The sequence below is a fragment of the Pteropus medius genome, unplaced genomic scaffold, assembly GCF_902729225.1.
Source record: "Pteropus medius unplaced genomic scaffold, Ma_sr-lr_union100, whole genome shotgun sequence".
NCBI classification, from domain to species: Eukaryota; Metazoa; Chordata; class Mammalia; order Chiroptera; family Pteropodidae; genus Pteropus; species Pteropus medius.
The window spans coordinates 1,604,373-1,625,206 of NW_024346065.1; the positions used below are offsets into that span (position 1 = coordinate 1,604,373).

At 36.6% G+C, this 20,834-nt stretch overlaps 2 protein-coding genes across 10 annotated transcripts in view; one reads left to right on the forward strand and one right to left on the reverse strand.

Moving 5' to 3' along the window:
* Nucleotides 1-2,470: 2,470 nt before the first annotated feature.
* GPHN (gephyrin) overlaps nucleotides 2,471-20,834 on the forward strand; it is a 390,537-nt gene continuing 372,173 nt past the window's right edge. For 6 of the 9 annotated variants that reach the window (XM_039875253.1, XM_039875254.1, XM_039875255.1 and 3 more), the window contains exon 1: nucleotides 3,423-3,562. In XM_039875253.1, coding sequence (XP_039731187.1) covers nucleotides 3,499-3,562 — 64 coding nt within the window. In that variant the 5' untranslated portion in view covers nucleotides 3,423-3,498. Of the gene's footprint in view, nucleotides 3,563-20,834 lie in introns of all 9 variants that reach the window. The other 3 variants (XM_039875256.1, XM_039875259.1, XM_039875261.1) reach the window with 2 other exon arrangements.
* On the reverse strand, nucleotides 2,721-4,752 carry LOC120612756 (U1 small nuclear ribonucleoprotein 70 kDa-like). The gene is made up of 2 exons (XM_039875263.1): nucleotides 4,186-4,752; nucleotides 2,721-3,667 (listed from the first exon to the last, which is right to left on the reverse strand). Exon 2 carries the CDS (start codon nucleotides 3,535-3,537, stop codon nucleotides 2,752-2,754), a length of 786 nt encoding a protein of 261 aa, XP_039731197.1. The 5' UTR covers nucleotides 3,538-3,667; nucleotides 4,186-4,752; the 3' UTR covers nucleotides 2,721-2,751.

Below are 20,834 nucleotides of genomic sequence, written 5' to 3' on the forward strand. Positions count from 1 at the left end.
GTGACCTATTTGGATATAGGGTCTTTGTAGATGTAATTAGTTAAATTGGGTCATACTGGATCACAGTGGGCCTTAAACCTAATGATTGGTACCCTTATAAGAACAAATGAAAATACTCACAGAGAAAGCCATGTGAAGACAGAAGCAAACATTTGAGTGATACAGCTATAAGCCAACGGATGCTGGCAACCACCAGAAGTTAGAAAGACAAGAATTTTTCCCTAGAGCCTTCAGAGGGAGTGTGGCTTTGCTGATACCTTCATTTTTAAACTTCTGGCCTCCAGAAGGTGAGAGAATAAATTTCTGTTGTTTTAAATCACCCAGTTTATGGTACTTATTTATGGCAGTCCTAGGAACTAATACATTGCCTAATTCAGCCAGTTTAAAGTTCTTCTTGACCTTAATCAAGCTTCTTTGGGTGAAAATTATAGGTTTTAATCAACTAGAACTTCACCTTGCAGTCATTTTTTTTTATCGTGCCTAATACACACAACAAAATTACCATTTTAACCATTTTAAGGTGTACAATTCAGTGGTATTAAGTATTATATTCAAAATGTTGCCTGCACCCATTTTTAATCATCTTGGTTTTAGTTGTGGCTATGAGCCAAAAAGGAGGCAGGAGTGAAATGAGCCTTAGAGGCTGAATAATCCATTACCAAATTCATTCTTGCTCACATCGAGTGTTAATTCAGAGTCTGACCACATAAAAGCAAGTAAGCTATTGCGTTGTTTATATTGAAATTGTGATTAACCACAGGAAAACTAAAGTATCACGAGGGCTATGTATAAATACACCATTACAGGAAAAAAACGCAACCTTCATAAGGTTTCATCTTCCTAATGAAAATTGTTATGAAAGTCAGATGTTCACCTTTTATGTTAATCCTCAGTTAATGTAAACTCCTATAGTTTTCATTATTAAAACCTCAAGAATAGAAATAATAAATCCCTGGGCGCTTCTCATTCTTTACATACAAACGCTCAACTCTTTCACTCTATTTCTCCCCTGTCTCATCATGTTCCTAAGACATTTGTCAATATTTGAAAATACTATTCTCTTCCCACTTTCCAGAACACTTTCTTTGTTGTAACGCCTAATTCCAGGATGAATTTTGAAGAAATGTCGCACTATAACAAGACTAAAAAAGCATGTCTGTACTGCCATATTCATCCAATAACCAGCAGTAAAAGGTCACACTAGACAGTAAGGTCACTGGGTTTTTCCTATTTAAATTTCGTTACAGCTTGCTAAATTCAGCAGCGATTAATTCACGTGAGGAAAACTGTTAGAAGACAGACATCTATTATAATTTTCCAATTCGGTTCTATTAATCACTTTTTTCAGCAGTTTTAGTAGTTTTACCAAACACATCTCCATATACTTTATAAGGCTTAATTCACCCTGCCCAATTAAATTTTAATGACATTCACCATTTCTAATTTTATACAGAAAGTCCTTTGTTTTGTTATTTGTAAAACAAAGTGCCAGTTTCTTTCCAAGAATAATTATAGCATTTCTAAAGTGAAATGGTATTTAGTCTACCACTTAAAGGGTACTTATTTAGTCTATTACCTTATTTAAAGGATGAAAAAAGCCTAAACTAACTTAAGGTTACAAGACCTATCATTGTCAAGTTTAGAATTTCTCTAAAAATTCAAGACATTTAATCATTTCAAATTTGAGGGACGCTGTAGAGAATATAGGTTACAAAAGTAACAATGTACCCAATTATTTGTTTTTCATCTTTAGTTTGAGATAAAGGAAACCTGTAGATATACTTTTATATATATATATAAAAACTTGAAACTAGTTAAGAATCCTTTGGCCACTAGTGATTATTATAGGAGGTGGGTTCATGATCTGGCTTCAATTTTTAATCTACTGTCAAAAATACCAGGAATACACATATTCAAAAGAAATTTTCTAATTCTTTTTTATACAACCTCAATTCTATCCATTGTCTCCTTTGTGCTCCCATTTAAAATGAAATATAACAATGTAAGTCTTCAGTTAGAAGGTAAGTCCACGTTTCAATTGGAATAAAAAACTCAGCCATCAGAATGACATTTTAATTGTGTACACATGTTGATGATTATACATTTTTTTGGCACATTGATTTTCATTTTTATGCTTCTCGGGTTTTACCATGGCTGTGAACCAGGGGGTGGGGAAATATATATATATATATATGAATGTGTATGTATCTTTTTTCAAAAGTTGAAAGGGCTAGAAAGGGAACTAAGAAACCGATGTATGAAATAGCCACAGGAGATTAATAACATATTTTATGAAAAATAACTGAAAATAAGTGCCAATAAAAGCTATTTTCATGGTATTCTCATATCCCAAATACTGAAATGAAACTTAATTGCCACGTCCTGGGTTCTAGTTCCACTCAAGTCGGAGGAACATGTTCTTCTCACTAAGACTGGTGCTTTTTAACAGCAGAGACCGTGGTGATGAAGACACAAAACCATGGGACAACGGGAGGATGGGAAGCCAGATATCTACACTCAAGATTCTCTGCTGCAGACTCCTAAGCTTGTGAAGACTGACAAGCAGACTTGGAGATGGGATCCTAAAGCACAGAAGCGGAAATCGTTCAGCAGGGTGAGCAGACTGAGGAAACAAGCGAGAAGATGAGGCAGGACAGGATACCTCCTTCTTTGCCCACGGCGGACTGTCACAGTAGCCACCCTCTGTCACGCATGCGGCTTTCTAAGCTAATTCCAGGTTCCCTGGCGCCTTCAGGGGTCGGCCGGCAGCTCCCAGGGATTGCGAGGAGTGATTCCCCAGCTAAGCTCTTCCCTCGTCCCCTCCGAAGAGCGGCTTCGTGACCCCGAGAGTCGGTCGGAGGAGCCGGGCTCGGCAGGGGATTGCTTTTGTCTGGCGCTCGGCAGGGGCTGCGTTCGTGTCTCGCGCGCACCCGCTCCGCGCTCTCCTAGCCAATCCGGCGCTACTCGCGCGTCCCGGAGCTTTCCGGGGTCCTCCTCAGGCTGAGCCGGCTCCTCTCCGCTCTTAGTGCTCCGCAACCGAGCTCTCACTCCTCCCCGCACTCTCCATGAGTTCCACGCCTCGCGGTGTGGCTCCGCCCTGTCCCCGAGTCCGCCCCCGCAACCTCCGGAACGTGTGCTCTCCTTTCCCTTCACTCCTGCCTTCCAGCAGCCTTGGGTCTCGCGCTGCGCCCGGCGACTGGGTCTCGCCGCCTTCGCACCGACACCTCCGCGTGCCGTGTCTCCCACCCGCAAATCGCCGCCTCCGACCCGGGCTCGGGGTCGCGCGCCCTTGACTCCGCCCCCTCCCGCGGACTCGCGCGCTCCCTGCCCGGCCTGTCCCCCGGCGCAGGCCGCCGGCGCAAGGCTGCCTCCCCCTCCGTCCCCGCTCACCTCGCGCTCCCGCTCTCGCGCTCTCCAAGGCGAGCGCGCTCCCGGCCGGCGCGCTCTGAGCTCCGGCTTCTCCCGGCTCCTGTCAGTGCGGTGACTGCGCTGGGAAACATGGCGACCGAGGGAATGATCCTCACTAACCACGACCATCAAATCCGTGTCGGAGTCCTCACAGGTAACCGGGGAAAGAGGTCCGGTACCGCCACCGCCGCTGTCCCCGACTTGCCTCACGCTTCTTGCCTGTGGTGACCCTTCTCTGCGGCCTCAAGAGGAGGGAAGACTGAGGAGGGGGACGGGAAGGGGGGGCGTTTTACAACCGCTGAGAGCTGCTGGAGGTTAGGGTGTTCCCGCGGGGCCCCCGGGAGCTGGAGCCCGCCCCGTGGGATGCCAAGCCCCAGCGCCTTCGCAGCCGAAGTCCCTGGTCCCCGGGGACCGAGGGGCCGGTGCGGCGGGCGCTGCGGGGCTCCTTGCTACCGGTGCAGGCGGCGGGATCCCGGCTCCGCAGTCTGGAGTACGGCGCTCTCCGCTGGCCCGCGCGCTTCCTCCGCTAATGCAAGTCCCGGAGGAGGGGGGAATCCCAATCCCACCCTTCCCTCCACTCTCCCCCTCCCCCACCTGAAAGGACCCGCGCGGCTCCTGCGGTGCTTGCACGGGGCACGGGCCGGACAAGACTGGGGTGTTCATCAGGCAGAACCCTGCTCCGCCTCATGCTGCCCCTCGCAAGCCGGGCATCTCCTCAGTCACCCATGGGACACCCTTGTCTCCCCCGGGATGTGGGGCATCGGCTTGCACCCCGACCTCGGAAAGTGTCTGCATTCCACCTTCCCGAACTAAGGGCCCTCTGCCCGCCTCTTCGTTTCCTTAGAGAGAGAGGCTGCAGCTTGCGGCTGGGGATCCAGCCCTTTCCACTTGAGAGAGGATTCCCCCACTTGGCTTTTGTGTCCTCCTCCCTTCTGGGAACCCCCTCGCGGGATGGTCCCGAGGCTGGTGAGGAGCGCACTTTTCCCGGGTCGCGTTTCCCTCCCTCGCGGAAGCCCTGTGTGCCCTGCATATCTGATTTCGTTGCGTTGTATTTGGGTAATATCCCTCCCTCAGTTAAGGCGATAGGCGGTTGCTGCAGGGCATGACTTCCGAGGTGAATAGCAAGCCGATTTGTAAGGGTTTCTGCTGTGATTCTGTAGTTGGCAAGGCTTATATATAATTGAGTGGCGAGGTGGGGGTTAAAGAACTATATTTGGAATCTGAAGGCTTAGTTCGGAGGAAAGGAAATCCAAGACTTACTGTTGTGATTTCGGAAAAAGAAACGATGTAAACGGGAATCCTAGTGTCTCCCTCCACCCCTCCACCTCTCCACTCTTCCACCCCCCCTCCCAGTTCTTTTTAATTTTTTTCGCTTGTCAGATTCTGACAGGTTGAGACGGTGCTCGAGAAGGGACTAAATTGAATGAGACTTGTTTTATTATTAGGTACAAAAAAATCGTGCTGGTAGATCTGAGTGCAAAGCTTAATTTGGCTGCTGAGTTTGATGAAAAGGAGATATCTATGACATTCCTTCTACTCTTTTAAGTAAAGAGGTTGCCTTTCCCTGATATTCTTTCCAAATGTTAATAGATGTAATTTATTGAATTTTTCCTAATCGAAAGCCCCACGGGTAGGGAAACCAGTCTAAACCAGTTTCCAGGAAGGGAATCCCCCTAAATCAGAAGATGTGCTGTTCTCGTTTTTTGGTGCTGAAATTGTTGCCTTGTGCAAAGATTCAGTTATATCTCAGAATTTGTTAGAGTTGACATTGCTGATTTTCAGAGACTCTAAACACGGGATGTAAAGTGTATACCCTATATCAACCCTCAATTTGCATTTTAAATTCCAGCCATGTTTTGAAAATTAATAGAGTAGTAAGAGTGAAGCTTAATGAAAACCACAGTATGTCTACTGTCAGATGTTTGACAGGTCATACACAGGTGTTTTAAAGTTAAACCATAGAGACTTTTTGTAAAAAACATTTTTTAAATTTAAATTTTCCCCAATTTTATTTAGTGAATCATCTTACTTGGGCCAAGTAACATAGTAGATAGGTGTTGTACAGATGCTTTGAAAGATGCGGTCCTTGTATCCCTGCAGTCCAATAAGGATAATAACATTGAAATGCAAACAACTAAAGAAACAATGTATATAATTATTTTGTTAAAATTGTCAAATAAGTTACCTGTGAGTTTGAGGGCTAAATGTAAAAGGAATTCTATATTCAGATAGATTAGGAGCAGATATGATTTCCTGAAGGCAGAATTTAGTACATTTACTAGCTATGAGAAGAAACTGACATTTTTAAGGGGAGTCGAAAGTCAGTGGCAACCTTACAAATGAAAATGTGGTGAGCATGAGGCTTTCGAGCAAAATAAAAATGTGCTACAAAGGCCTTGAAAAGCCCAGGTGGGATAGTTAGGCAGCACAGGCATAATGTCAAGGAGAGAACTTGCCAGTGGAATTAAGGAATCAAAGGTAAACTGGAGAAACTGTCTCATGAGAATAAGGTACAGTTTAGGGGAAAAAGTCTAGGGTCCGGAATAAGGATATAGCTGAAGGAATAAAGAGGAAGTTGCAGATTTCGGAGAAGTGGTAACAGGACAATAGGATTTGATGATAAAACGGATATTAGAAGTCAGAAACAACTGAGGTTTTTATGTGAAAAGTTATTGCTATAAATATTATCTATTATGATAGAGCCTGGACATATGGAGAAGAATCAGGGGAAAGAGCACCAGCCCTCAGTCTGCAAATAATGAATTTTATTACAAACAGCTTAATATTTATACTCTTGACTCCATGTTATTTTGTGCAAAATATATATATATATATAAAAATGAAGCTATGTTGTTTAATTGTCTCGTAGAACTTTAAGTTTGCAGTTTTAATGTGTGCAATTATTCCTTACCGAACTTAAGTACTGCGATTTCATATTTAAGAAAATTGAGTTAAGAGGCCACACTTAAAACTGTGATATTATGAGTTGTAATTTGAGGCTCTCTTTAAACGTGGAGGGCTTGTTTCATAAAATATCCTCTGCATACTTCATAATAGGGATTTTAAGTATTTTATCTAAATCTGTTTGACAGAGGTAGTGGAAAGAATTGTCTACCCATGCACATTTTGCAGTGTGGTAGTATTTTTGTGAAATTATATTGTCACTTCTACAGTCTTTAATTGGTTTATTTGTGATGTTTTTGATTATCTGTTGAAAGATAGTATTTATACTTGGAAATTTCATCTTCTAGATGTTTTCTTATTCTTCATTTCAGCTATGAATTTGGTAACTATAGTGTGCAGTCTGTTGAAACTTCTCATCAAGTGAATTACTATTAGAATTTTGAAAGACTAATGCAAGAAAGGAAAATATTTAATAAAGGCTTTTTTTTTACTTGGCTATCTTGAATTATTTAGGGCTTGGAAGTCAGATTTGATAATATAACATATATATTTTAGTTTTGCTAATTATTTTTATCAGGAAATTGGGGACTTTTTGTATATAAAATAGGTTATCATGGAAACATTTTATGTTGAACATTATTGTCTATCTCTAGAACAATATCTGTTAGTAATTATGTTGATTGGCCATAAATGAAGGTTATTTGGTCTTTGGTGACATAAGACCTAGTATCAATATCGGTTTCTAATGTTCTCTACTTCTATTGCTATTTCTAACAGAGACTAAAGATAATATGATAATGAATAACGAGAGGCAAATAAGTATGTGCTGCTTTGAAACTAGAAACAAGATATAGGGCAGATGTAGGATTTTTTATTTTTATTTTTTTTGAATAGCTTCGGTAGTAATTATACTTACAGTCTTAACAGTTACACAGGAGGTTGACTATATTTCAGATGTGTCACTTCACCTGTTTTTTTCTATTTCTAAAGAAGCAGTTTATCAAGGGGGCATGCTAGTTCTACTATAAAAGTTTCATGGAAACATCAGGAACATAATGAGTATATGTATTTTTGTGTATAGTATAGAATGAGATAGATTACGTTCCATTGGCTATTTAATATCGTGTTAGCTAGCCACTGCTAATGTTCGGTACCAAAGCACTTAAAGATGATATCCCATTACCTAAATTTTTACTAACAGTGGCATGGAAAGGTCATTTTTAGGAAGGGTCATGTTAAAATCACATTTTTGCTCTAGTAATATACATTTTTATTGCACTAAGCTGTAGGTTTGCAATCAGTAAGAGATGTTAGAGCAAATATAAGACTGGATTATAGAGAGATAAAAGGCTAATTGTAAACTAGAACACCTGAAAATATTAGTTGCATGTTGGGAGTATTTCAGTCATTCATAAGTAAAATCATTCAAAATATTTAAAAAAAAATTCAATATCAAGGAGATGATAACCATATACTCTGGAATTGTTCAAGCATTTGTTTTATTTCATTGTTCAGGCATTTATTTTATTTCATTCTTCAACTCTGGAATTGTTCAAGCATTTATTTTATTTCATTCTTCCACTTTATCCTTGTGCGTTACAGCTGTCAATATTATTTTCTGAAAAGCCCATTTATTGATGAGGCTATATAAATATATCTTTGTTTTGAGAATACGTGTTGTCATTAAGTAGCAAAATCACTATTGCAAACAAAACCTAAATTCTGCTAAATGGAATTGTGTGTTTTGACAAACATACCAATATTGATCTATATGACTTTTGTTAAAAAGAAGCCTATATCTCAAACTATGTTGTTCTTTCATGAATTTTTGGTTGGAAGCAATGTATTAGAGGATTACATTTTTAGTTAAAGTAGGAAATTATTAAATTAATTTCTAATGAATGTACTAATACCGTTATCACTGGCAAAAGTCTATAAATTGTTAGTACATAGGTTGTTACATATTGAGAGTCTTAACTATTAAAAACACATATGACTATTTGACTTTAATTGAGAGGTATATGGTGGAGAATCAGCAGTATGTTATTGGGGAAGAAATGATCTCTGAGTCTGTTTTTACTCTTGTAGGTTATTCCTGGTTAAATTGAATAGGGTGCTTTCTTGAAATACTGAGTAAAACAGGTAAAATCTATACTTTGCTCCTGGAAATAGAATGGAAGAATAGGATTGAAAAAGCATGTTTGGAATTTGAGATGTTAAAAAAAAACAACACTGAAAAAGAAAGTAAGCACAGGGATTTCTTCTTTAACAACTGGGCAGAGACGATGAATACCAAGGCAGAAGAAAAGGTTAATATGCTTAAAAGTAATTGAGATTGTAGTTAATATGAATAATATGCAATCTTAATTTTTGAGTGACCTCCCAAAAAGCAAATGTCTAATGAAGTGTTGTCACGTAGAAGTTCTGTTCAGGTTGGTTGGTGAGTTCATAAGTGAATTTGTATTTAGTTAATTTTAACTACGTAGAACTGCTCGAAAATTTTATAATTAAGATAAACAACCCTAACAACTTTTATAGTAGTTTTGCCAGTGAGGATACATTTTGAAAGAATAGAATTAAATTTACTATGCTTTAAAAATTTTACTAATTTGAAAAATAAAGGAGCAAAGAAATGAGATCTGGTAAAAAGAGTATTACACAGTTTTTGCCCTGCTTCTCAAATTGGGGCACATGACATTGTGTCAAGGGATACTCTAAGGACACCTTAGAATCTAAGCTGAGGGAACAAACGTAATAATTCTTGAAGTAGTAATTGTACTTGAGACTATGCAATTTAAACCACTTTAATATTAGATAAGCATGAGTAAATTAGGCACAGAGTGTAGAATTCTCATGAGCTTTTAAAATAAATCAGAAACTTCAGAGAAATTTCAAGTGAACCCATTGTATAACTCCAGATTTTGTCTTTCTTCTGTTATTGGTACTTTGGCAAAAAAAAAAAAAAAAAAAAAAAAATTAAGGAGCACTGGTCACAGAAGGAACACTGAAAGACCCATTTTCTAATGCTAGTCTGGCCAGTAAAATTTTGTAACCTCGAGCAATATTACTTAACTCTCTCTCTCTCTCTCAATTTTTCTCACCACCGACATGAAGGAATCATTCTCTAAGGTCACTTTAAGCTCTTGTGGCAATGTATGTTTCTATCTTTTAACATCTTGACCAGCTGGAAAGAGAAAGAATATCAAGCTTAGTTGATTTTTTTTGGTTTTTATGTTGGAAACGATAATGGGAAAGGGAAAATTATACGTAAAAATTGCAAGAGAATAAGAAATGGAAGAAAAGATAAAAATTTCACAAATTAGGTCTTGTCAGTATAAACTGAAGGAGAAATATTTAGATTTTTTTTTATTTAGAAATTTTTGTGGCATTAATCCTCTTTTTGTTACCAGTAGGTTTAGTCTCAGTTTCAAATTCAGCTCAAGCCTCATTTCCTCAACTAAACCTTTCCTAGGAATTATTCTCTACAATAATATCATTCTTTGTTTTCCTACAGTGTTTATAAATTTTTGCCTCTACCTTGTAATCATGTACAAGTGAGAAGCTGCAAAGTATAGTTAAAATAAATAAATAAATAAAGGACTTTGGAGTCCAACAGACTTAGATATTAGACCCTGTTGGGCCAGTATTGTGGGAGATCATTTAACCTCTCTGAATTTCAGTTTCCTTCTCCAAAATGAAGATGGCAACACTTATTTCACTGAGGTTATAAGAACTAAGATAATATGTGAAAATGCCTACCATGTATATCTATCTTGCACTATGTACTCAATAATCTTCTTTTCCTCTTCATATGTTGCTTACGTACAGTTTGCTAATAGCTTCATGTATAAACATCTTATTCAAAGCAGATTTTAAAGTTCTTGAAACAGGTGATTGTGTCCTTTACCTCTTTTGTGGCTTTTTGTCATAGCAACTATTAATGAGATAATTGCATAGAAGATGTTTAATTAAAAAAAAAAATGGATGGTGTGACATTTATATAGGAGCTTAAGAATCACCTACCTGGAAATAATTAGGTAAACCAGAACTTCACTGTTATTAGTAAAAAAGAGTTCAGGGTAGGTGGAGTGCGGTTTAGTATTTTTTGGATACATTTATAACTGGTATAAGGTAATATTAATAATGTGTATTTGAGACACTTTACACTATCAAATTTAATATGTTGTCTCTTAATTGATGATCATAGTGTGTATGAGGATCATTTTAGAGTAATTTTTAAGATATCTTAAAAGAATTTAAAATTATAAGTAAAAGAAATTCTGAAAATGCTATTATTTGTTTTAAAGGTTATTTGTGATGCCAAAGTAGCAAAATGGCATAAAATAGGAGTCAACTTACCAGTTTCTTTAGCTTCGAGTTGGGGTAATTATGCTTACCTTACAGGATTAAGTGAGGAACAAAGGAAATAATGTATTTAATATTCAGTACCTACTATGTGCCAGGCTCTATACTCGAGTGAGGGATACCATAGTGAATAAGATAGACATACATCCTCATCTTCTTGGAGCTTATGTTTTAGCACTAACATGAACACACTAATGAAGTTGGATATTGACAAATTCATGCTTCATTTATGTTGCATTTCTAGGAATAAAGAGCTTCTATATTTTATGTTTGATAAAGATAAATATAAACACCAAAATTGTTTTCATGTCAAGCCACCTTTGACACAAATTTTTATTATTTTTGTTTGTTTATTTATTTATTGCTTTTATTTATTTATTTTTATTACGTTTATTGGGGGTACCATTGGTTAATACAATTATATAATTTTCAGGTGTACATTATAATTTGACATCTATATATTCTATTGTGTGATTACCACTCAAAGTTCAGTTTCCTTCAGCTGCCGTATATTTGAGCTTTTACCCACTTCACCCTCCCCCTACCCTTCTATATCTGACTCCCTTTACCCTGTCTACCTCTTCCCTCCTCCCCCGCCCCCTACCTTCTGATAACCACTAGTACGTTGCCCATGTCCCTGAGTCTCTGTTTGTCCTGTCCATTTGTTGCTTTTAGGTTTCTGTCCTACATATAAGTGATATCATGTGATTTTCAACTTTTTCTGTCTGGCTTATTTTGCTTAGCATGATTATCTCAAGGTCCATCCAGGTTGTCATAAATGGCATTATTTCATCTCTTCTTATGGCTAAGTGATATTCCATTGTATATACATACCACAGGTGCTTTAGCCAGTCATCTATCATAGGACACTTCGGTTGCTTCCATGTCCTGGCCACTGTGAATAATGCTGCTATGAACATCGGTGTGCAAATATCTTTTCGGATATGGGTTTTCAAGTCTTTGGGGTAAATACCCAGTAGAGGGATTGCTGGATCATATGGTAGATCAATTCTTAGTTTTTTGAGGAACCTCCATACTGTTTTCCAAGGTGGCTGTACCAATTTGCAGTCCCACCAGCAGTGTATGAGGGTTCCTTTTTCTCTGCATCCTCTCCAGCATTTGTTATTACTTGTCCTGTTGATGATAGCTATTCTAACAGGTGATACAAATTTTTAAACTATTACACATTTCCTGCTTTCTCAGATAGAAGATATTGAACATAATATAATTATTTTTCTTCAGTCAGGTTTAACTAATTATAGCTGACATTTATTGGGCCTGTAAATGGTATGAATATATTCTATTTGTGCTAAGCACTTTGCATATGTTATTCAATCCTTACTTTTATAAGGTACTACTGTATTATTCTTCTTATATTGCCTGAGAAGTAGAGGAGTTAAGTAACTTGCTCAAGATAAACCAGTGGCCATGCCAGAATTCAAGCACAGGTTTGACTGTGCTCTTAGCAATTACATTTCTATATTCTATTCTGAATATCTGTTATAGTGGAGTGTGGTAGTATAGTTCTATACTGTATTTACTTTTGGTTTGTGACTTTATATACTTCCCCTTCCCCTTCAAATTCCTAATCTGCCATAGTCCTGAGAAGCACATAAACAACCTTGCTAAGAATTATGTATATCACATTTAGTTAATCTTAAACTAAGGTCTAAAGAATAAGTATTTTCACTTTGAGTTGAGGATATTAGAGGATGAATGGGTATTGCTTATCAATTTACTTATTTCTTTGTACTTTGAGATTTCAGAATCATGGTTAATTGGATCTGCCTGATGCTGAAAATGTTAATAAAAATGTAGAAATCTGAGAAAGGAAAAGAAAGTACAGTCTGAATGCTAAATGGAAATGAAATGTTTTCTTTAATCCTCTATGTACTGTTAAGTTCTTTTTTAAAAGAACATTAAGAAAAAAGTACACTTGAAGTTGATGGTCTTTAAAGTCTAATTCAGGTTAAGAATTTTTGGATATCTTGGAAACGAATAGAGTAAATATTTTTAGACAGAAAAACAATAAAACATTTTAAAAAGTGATTAAATTTCCCCTTCCACTTGAATCAATACTGGGTATTTTGATTCCTATGCCGTTTTAAAATTGTACTTTGATAAAATTAATATCCCTACAATAGAAGTTACATTTGAATTTAGTTACAAGTGGGAAAGCTCCTTATTTCTTAAGTCATATTTTTATTGAGTTTTAAAAACTTTAATTAAAGTGTATTTGTGTGTTGCAAAAACTGTAACAATACAGAAAGGTGAAATGTGACATTAAGCTCCACCTTAAGATTTTGTTTTTGTTTATTATTTTATATACGAGCATATATTTGAATATACACATACGGAATCAGACATTATATCAGAGGTTGCAGGTTGGCAGACTGCTGGCCATAATTGACCAGTAAACATGTTTCATGAGTATGTTTTTACAAAAAGGTATGTTTCTAACATTTTTAAAAAGGATATAATACACATAAACCAATTTTTTAGCTTTTCGAGATTCGGCAACACTGCAATCTCTTTCTCATGTGACAGTAGTTGATTAGAATGGCTGTCTCCTTGAGATAAGGGCCTGTATTCTCTAGTTTTCCACAATTCCCACTTAACCTATGTATGTTAATCTGCCTCACTCCATAGGCATTTGAGTTTGTGATCTTTGCTTGAACATAGTATGCTGAAACTCCTCTCTCCAGCTTATCTTTGACATCCTTTCATATTAGTGAAAATAATAGTTAACTTCACTGAGAGCTTACCAAATATTAAATACTTTTCTAGAGCCTATTAATTCTTTTAATCCTAACAGTATCACCAATTCACAGTTGAAATTGTAGCAGAGGCTAATTTGCTCAAATTACTGAGATAAGAGACCAAGCTGCCAGTTGAACCCATGTAGTCCGTTCCTAGAGTGTAAGCTCTTTACCACTACTTTATACTTCTTGGCATGTAACAGTTCATATAACTAACTATACATCTTTCTTTTTAATGGCTCTATTACATTGCATCACACGTTATGATTTAATCAGTCCTCAATTGATGAACGTTGAAGTTTCTAATTTTTCACCAGGACAAATGTTGTAGATAATAACATTGTACATCTATCATTGCATATTTGTGAGGTTTTTTAATGTAAGATTAATTATAATAAATAGAATTTGGGGATCAATTGTATGTGGTTTTTAAATTTTTGATAGAAATTAGAAGCTTGCTTTCCAAAAAAGGATGTACTAATTATAATTAATATTCTCATCTTCATTTGGTATTATCTTTTTAATCATTACAAGTTCTTTTGAGATATCTCGAGTTAGTTATATTAGTGAATTAGAACCTTTTATTGCAAATGACAGATACTCAGCTCAAAATAGTTTAAATGAAAAGGGGACTTTATTAATTTACATGACCACAGAGTATAGAGGAAGAACTGACTTTAGGGACTCAAGCAATGTGTACTGGGAATTAGTGTAATCACATACTCTTACTCTCCATTTCAGTGCTTTGTTTTTCTGAGTATGTTACAGGCTGACTTCATGTAGCCAGAACTGGGGGAGATGGGAACATTAGGAGATACAGTAATAGACAAGTTCAGGCTTTCCTCTTCTCAACTAGTGAATCCACAGGAAAGATTTTCTTTCTCATGGCATTTGTATGTTAAATTATACAATGCTCCATCATGTCCATCTTGGGGCCAGTCATTGTGACTGGGATAGTGAGAACTTTGGCCAGTTCTGTATCACATGTCTATCTTGGGAGTGAGACACTAAGCAACCTCACCAGAATCACATAGAGAGGAGAAAGGGAAGCCTTCAGAAGAGGAGTTTCTGCTAATAAAAAGGGATAAATGTGCTGGGGAGACAGCTCTATTGCTAGAGGTTCCCTGAAGTCTTGATGCAGTTTTGCTTTCTTTTTTCCTAAGCATATACTTTATTATATCTACCCCATTTCCTCTTTCTCCTGCTTCTTCCATGAAAATAGTCCTCTGGCAGACAATTCTAAATTAGAGCCAGTTATAGTATGAGAATTAGGGCGTTAAAGTCAGCGCCCCTAATATCAACAGTGGTTATTTTATTTATCAGAAGCATTCACAAAAAGTCACTACTTTTTCATATCTGTATAGGAATGGTTATCTAAAAACATTTTCAAACAGTAATATACATATAATAGAGAGTAAGATTTTACTAGTTTTTACAACAACCCTTGTATGTTGCTTTATTTTAAATTTGTGATCAGCTATTGGTTTTTAGTCTTTTTTTCTACAAATGATCTTTCTCAGTGTTTCTTAAATTTTGTTCTAGCAACTCTTCTCTGGGAGATGTTATAACAGGTGTAGTATGAAGAGGTTTTTATATGGACAAATTAGTTTGGGAAGTGCTATATAATATATCCCTCCTTTGGGAGATTCCCAGTTTATTTATTAAAGTATATTAGCATTTTAAAAATGTGATATTAGAATTGTGAATCCTGTTGAACTTTATTTAGTCTAGTGTTTTCACAACTTTTTGATAATGGAACACTTTTTCAAGACACACGAGAGTTCCCTTTAACACCTTTTTGGGATATAATGGTTTTTGCCCTGCAAATGATCTTTTGGAAGTCTATGTAAGACCTTTATACTTATTCTTTTAGCTTTTTGCTGTAGAAATAGTGGCTTCCTACTATAATCTTCCTACTGTGAAAATTAATTCTTTTATTCCGGATTTATCTTTAAAATATACATATTTCCCCCAATCATTCACCAGCTCTCATTTTTTTAATTTTTCTTTTTTTATATTAAAATATTGGCTGAACATATTATTCAGAAAATCCATTATAGCAAAGAGTAGAAAGACCAATCTTGATTCTGTTACTACTATGTGGGGAAGAACACTGGATCAAGTTCTATTTTGGATATTTCCAGTACGAGTTTGGTATCATTATCTGTAGGATGAAAAGTTAAATAAATACTCTCTAAAATCACCTTCAGCTCTCAAATTTTATTAATCCCAATCTCAGGAACATACCTCATGTTTACTGTTCTCTTATTGCTTGATTTATTATCTACAATCTATTAATGACAGCAAAATTACTCATCTGAAATACTTTCCTTACTTCAAACAGGAAAAATTGCTAGAAAAAGGCACCAACAGTCATACCAAATGTACATGGAAATAAATGTCTGTTACCTCCACTGCATAATATGTGCAATTTTATTTTGTTCAATATCACATGCTACAGAGTTCAGATTGCAAAATGCTTAAGATTTAGAATAAAAGTTATATGCATATTAAGTGTAATAACTGATGCACATAATCAAGCTTTAAGTGTAATAACTGATGCACACAATCAGGTCCTCAAATAATATTGTATCATTCAAGATTGTTTCATTATAACCTTGATGAGAAAAATTAAAATCAATTCTGGGCTAGGACCACTATGTGTGGCATTTACCGTGTCTGCGTGGGTTTTCTCTGGGTACTCTAGTTTCTTTCCATAACCCAAACGTGCACATTTCAGTGTTTAATATTAGAAGTTTTGGGTCCTTACTCAGAAGTTTGACGTTTTTGTTACCAGAAAAATGCCATACGAACTTAACTTTTGTTTATATCAATTAGTCTGTGGTAAAATTGGTTTCAGTCTATGTCATTTCACTTAAAATCAGTTTCCAAGAACCTATGCAGTGTCAAGTGAGGACTTAATGTACTCAGAATTGTAGGTGGGCTGTAGGTTAGACCACCTGAGTTTATATGTAAGCGAAGTTTTCAGAGTTATTTAACTTCTCTAAGCCTCAGTTTTCTAATCTGTAAAATGGGGACTGCCAATGCCTGCCTTAGATAATTTTTTGGCAGGAAAGTTTGAGAATCATTGACTTAATACTGGCTTTGGATTTTCCAATATTCTTTTGCAGATGGGTCTGTGAAGTAATAATAATTTTTTAAAATTGTCATTTATACATAATAAAACATTCCTTTCTGATTCTTAATGCAGTTCAGAAGTGGGTTATATATAATACATGAGAAACTTGAAATAGACATCCCTCCTTCATAGTAGGAACTTTTAAGCAGATAGTTATGAATCTTATTTTATTACTTGATCACTTTTCTGTCCATAATTAATATATTATTCTGACCACTTGTACAACCCAGTTCAGTATATGTTAGTACACTTGGGTTGCTATAACAAAGTACCATAGATTGGGTAGCTTATAAACAACAGAAATCTATTTCTCACAATTTTGGAGGCTGGGAAGCCTAATATCTTCTAATATTAAACACTGAAATGTGCACGTTTGTGTTATGGAAAGAAACTAGAGTACCCAGTACATTCAGTGTCCGGTGAATGCCCACTTCCTGTAGATAGGTGTCTTTTCTCTTTCTCCTCATATGGTAGGAGTGGGGAGGAAACTCCCTGGGGTGCTGCCCTCATGATTAACCACCTCCCAAAGGCCCCACCTCCAAACCATCACACTGGAAGAATAGGTTTCATCATATGAATCTGGAAGGGAGGGTAGGGCACAAACATCCAGTTTGTAGCAGTATATACCACATGCTGCTTTATGCATTATGTTGGGAACTAAGACAGGCAAACCCAGAGATATGCAGGTTGGTTCCAGACCACCACAATAAAGTGAGTATCACAATAAAGCGAGTCACATGAATTTTTTTGGTTTCCCAGTACATCTAAAAGTTATGTTTATACTATACTGTAGCATATTGAGTGTGCTACATTTAAAAAATAGTGTACATACATTAATTTAAAAATGCCTTATCGGAAAGGCGTCATGGTACAAAAAAACCTTTATTGATTTAAAAATAAATGCTAACCATCATCTGAATTGTAATCTCTTTGTTGGTACAGGGTCCTACCTCCGATTTGTTATAATAATAATAGTAATAATAATGATAATCATCATCATCATCATCATCATCATGATGTCTGGGAAGCACAATAAAGCATAGTGCAATAATAGGAGATATGCCTGTAAATATTTATAGTGTCCTTTAAGCGTGGGAAATGGGCTGTAAAGTAGATTTACATTTTAAGCCATTTATATATTAAAACATTTGGCAAGTACTGTATGATAGGGTTTACCAAACTTTTTCCATAAAATGCCTGATAGTAAATATTTTAGGCTTTTTGGGCTATTCGATTTTTGTCACAAGTACTCAGCTCTATCCTTGTAGCATAAAAGCAGCCATAGACAATATATAAATTAACAAACATGACTGTGTTCCAATAAAACTTTATTTGGAAAAATAGACAGTGGGCCAGAATTGTTCAGTCCATGCTCCAAGACATAGTCTATGTTAAGAAAGCATAATTCCAAGTTACTTGCGTGTGAATTGAACTTTTATATTAGTTAAAATTTACATTATAAGCTGCCGCAACATTTAGTGGCTTAATGCTACAATTTAATGTCTTTCACATATCTATGAATAAATTTGGTGTTTCTGCTTTAGGTAGCATTGCTTGGGCTTCTGGTATAGCTGCAGTCACCCGGAGGCTTTTTTAGGACTGTTGTCCAGGGCCTTGGTTCTCTATGTGGTTTCTCCACATGGCTGATTCATTAGCCTCACGGTGTGATGGCAGACTTCCAAGAACTATTCCAAGAGCAAGTATTGTGATAGCGAGGAAGCAGAAGCTGCCAGGCCAATTAAGTGTTAGGCCTAAAACTGGCACGGCCTCTCTTTTGCCATTATTCTCTTGGTCAAAGTAGTCACAGGCCCAACTCAGAGTCATGGTGGGAAGACTAGGAATACCAGGAAGCATGGTTAATCGGGGGTCATCAAAATAACAGTCTATCACAATATTGTTTTCATTGCAAGTGACAATTCAAATTGAACTAGCTTTAGTGAAAGAGAAATTTATTATAAGAAGAATGGGGTTTCTAGCTTACAAGACCTAAATATAGGATAAGGCCCTAGGAATATTGGACCCAATATTCGAAGGTATTCAGGACTTTCTCATCTTTGTTTCACTCTGTAAGTTTCATTTTCTCTTACCATAGATCTGCCTTTTTCACAATGGAAAAAACAATGCCATTGACAGCTCCTGTGTTGTTTATATCTTCCCATTTTAGCCATTCTGAGAAGAATTGACTTTCTTTTAGCAGTTGTGTTTCTAAGATTTTTGAGGGAGAACTTTGTCCTGGACCAATAATTTGTGATCAGGGGACAGGTTACCAACCTTGTGGATAGGAGCAGGTCAGTTAACAGAAAAGGGGTGCTGAATATATAACCCCTAAGTAATCCACTTGCCTCCTCTTTAACCATCTATATATGGACATAAAATCATTCATTATTTTAATACATGAGTTGTTTCTTCATTACAGGCCTAATATACTTCTTTCTTCAGCTATCTATCTGCCTTTGGCTATTTCATTGTTCTGCTGGACAGTAGGCTAAAGACTGGAATTAGTTCAGAATTTGAATATTCGTTGTAATCTTTCCTTGCTTTCAGTAGAGGACAGCAGCATTTAGTACTTACTATTTCACTTTGCCACCATTAATATAGAATCAAATATGAAGGTGATCTTACCGTGCTGTTACTTATCGATTTCCAGGATTGATTTGGCTGATCTGGCTGGCTGAATGGGTATATTCTTCCTCTGGAAAGGGCCCACTTGCATACACAAAAGCAAGCATCTATAATAGAGAATGAAATAAGAGCTATAATGGAAGTACAGACAACATACTGTGGGTGCACAGAGGAAGGAACAATTAATTTTGACTGAATGGCTGTAGGAGGGATGGTATTTTAAAAAAGTTCGTGTTTGAGCAGGGCCTGGAAGAATGAATAACCCATCCTTAGAAAGGCAAGAAAAGGTAATCTGGCTGTCAGGTTTCTTGGCTGCTGAAGAGGTGGCACCAGAATGTCTAGGCTAAAGTAGATGAGTTTAAATATAGGTATTGGGAATTCAGGATAAACAGGAGCATGCACTTATCTGACTTTAAGTTTTTTTCAATTAGAATTACAAGCTCTAACTTGGTTTTGCTACTTTCAAGACTTAGATGACTGTATGATAGTTTGAAATTTGAGAATTTGATTTTTTAAACAATTTATCTCAAAGGCTCATATTTTTAGATATAGAAAGAACTTTGAAGATTATCTGTACTAACCCACTCTAGTATATAAAGAAACTAAGACCTAGTGAAATGACTTATTTAAGGTTGCACATCTAAATGATAGAGTTAGGGCTAAAACCTAGGCCACCTTATTCCTAGTCTTTGGATAGTTAAAAAAATTACACAGTGTATCCTCTGTAATAAGATTTGTCACAAATCGTACCCACTTGAATTACTAGCAGTAGCAGTTCTTAAATTTGAGAGATAACCTGCATACAGTAAAATGTACAAATGTTAATTGTACAACATGGTGAATTTTTCATGTATGTGGACCCTTGTAAGTACCAGCCAGGTCAAGATGTAGAATATTTCCAGCTCTCCAGTAATCTCCCTATATTACTTTTACTAGTCAATATCAACTTCCCTTGCCACCCTATGTAATCTCTTATGATTTTATTTTAAGGATTAATTTAGCCTGTTCCCGAAATTTATACAAATAGAATGACTTTTGTCATTCATCGTTATGTCTATGCTATTCATCTATGTTGTATGTAGCAGTTGTTTATTCTTTTTATTGCTATGTAGTATTCCATTGAATGAATGAATCATTATTTATTCTTCTGTTAATGGGCATTTGAATTATTTCTAGTTTTTGACTATTGTGAATAAAGCTGTTATGAATATTCTCATATATGTCTTTTGATGAGTATATTTTCTCATTTCTAGGTGTACAATTGCTGGGTTGTTGTTTTCCCAAATTGTACCATTTGCTATACCCACCAGCAATGGAGGCGAGTTTCAGTTGCTTTACATTCTTGTCAAAATTTGGTATTGTCAGTCTTTAATTTTAACCATTCTGGTCAATGTGCAGTAACTTCAGAGTTATACTTCCCAGAAGAGTTACGATGTTGAGTACTTTTTAATATTTTAATTTTAAATAGGGCTATCTTTGCCTTATGTATTTGTAGGAGTTCTTTATAATTCTGAATTGGAGAACTTTGGATATTTGTATGACAAATACCATCTCCTAGTCTATGGTAAGTCTTTTCACTCTCTTAATGGTGTCTTTTAATAAATAAAAGTTTAACATTAGCGAAGATCAACTTATTA

Excerpts from the sequence above, each read along its gene's own strand:
- LOC120612756 (XM_039875263.1), bottom strand. The coding sequence starts at position 3,537 with ATGGTCGTGGTTAGTGAGGATCATTCCCTCGGTCGCCATGTTTCCCAG.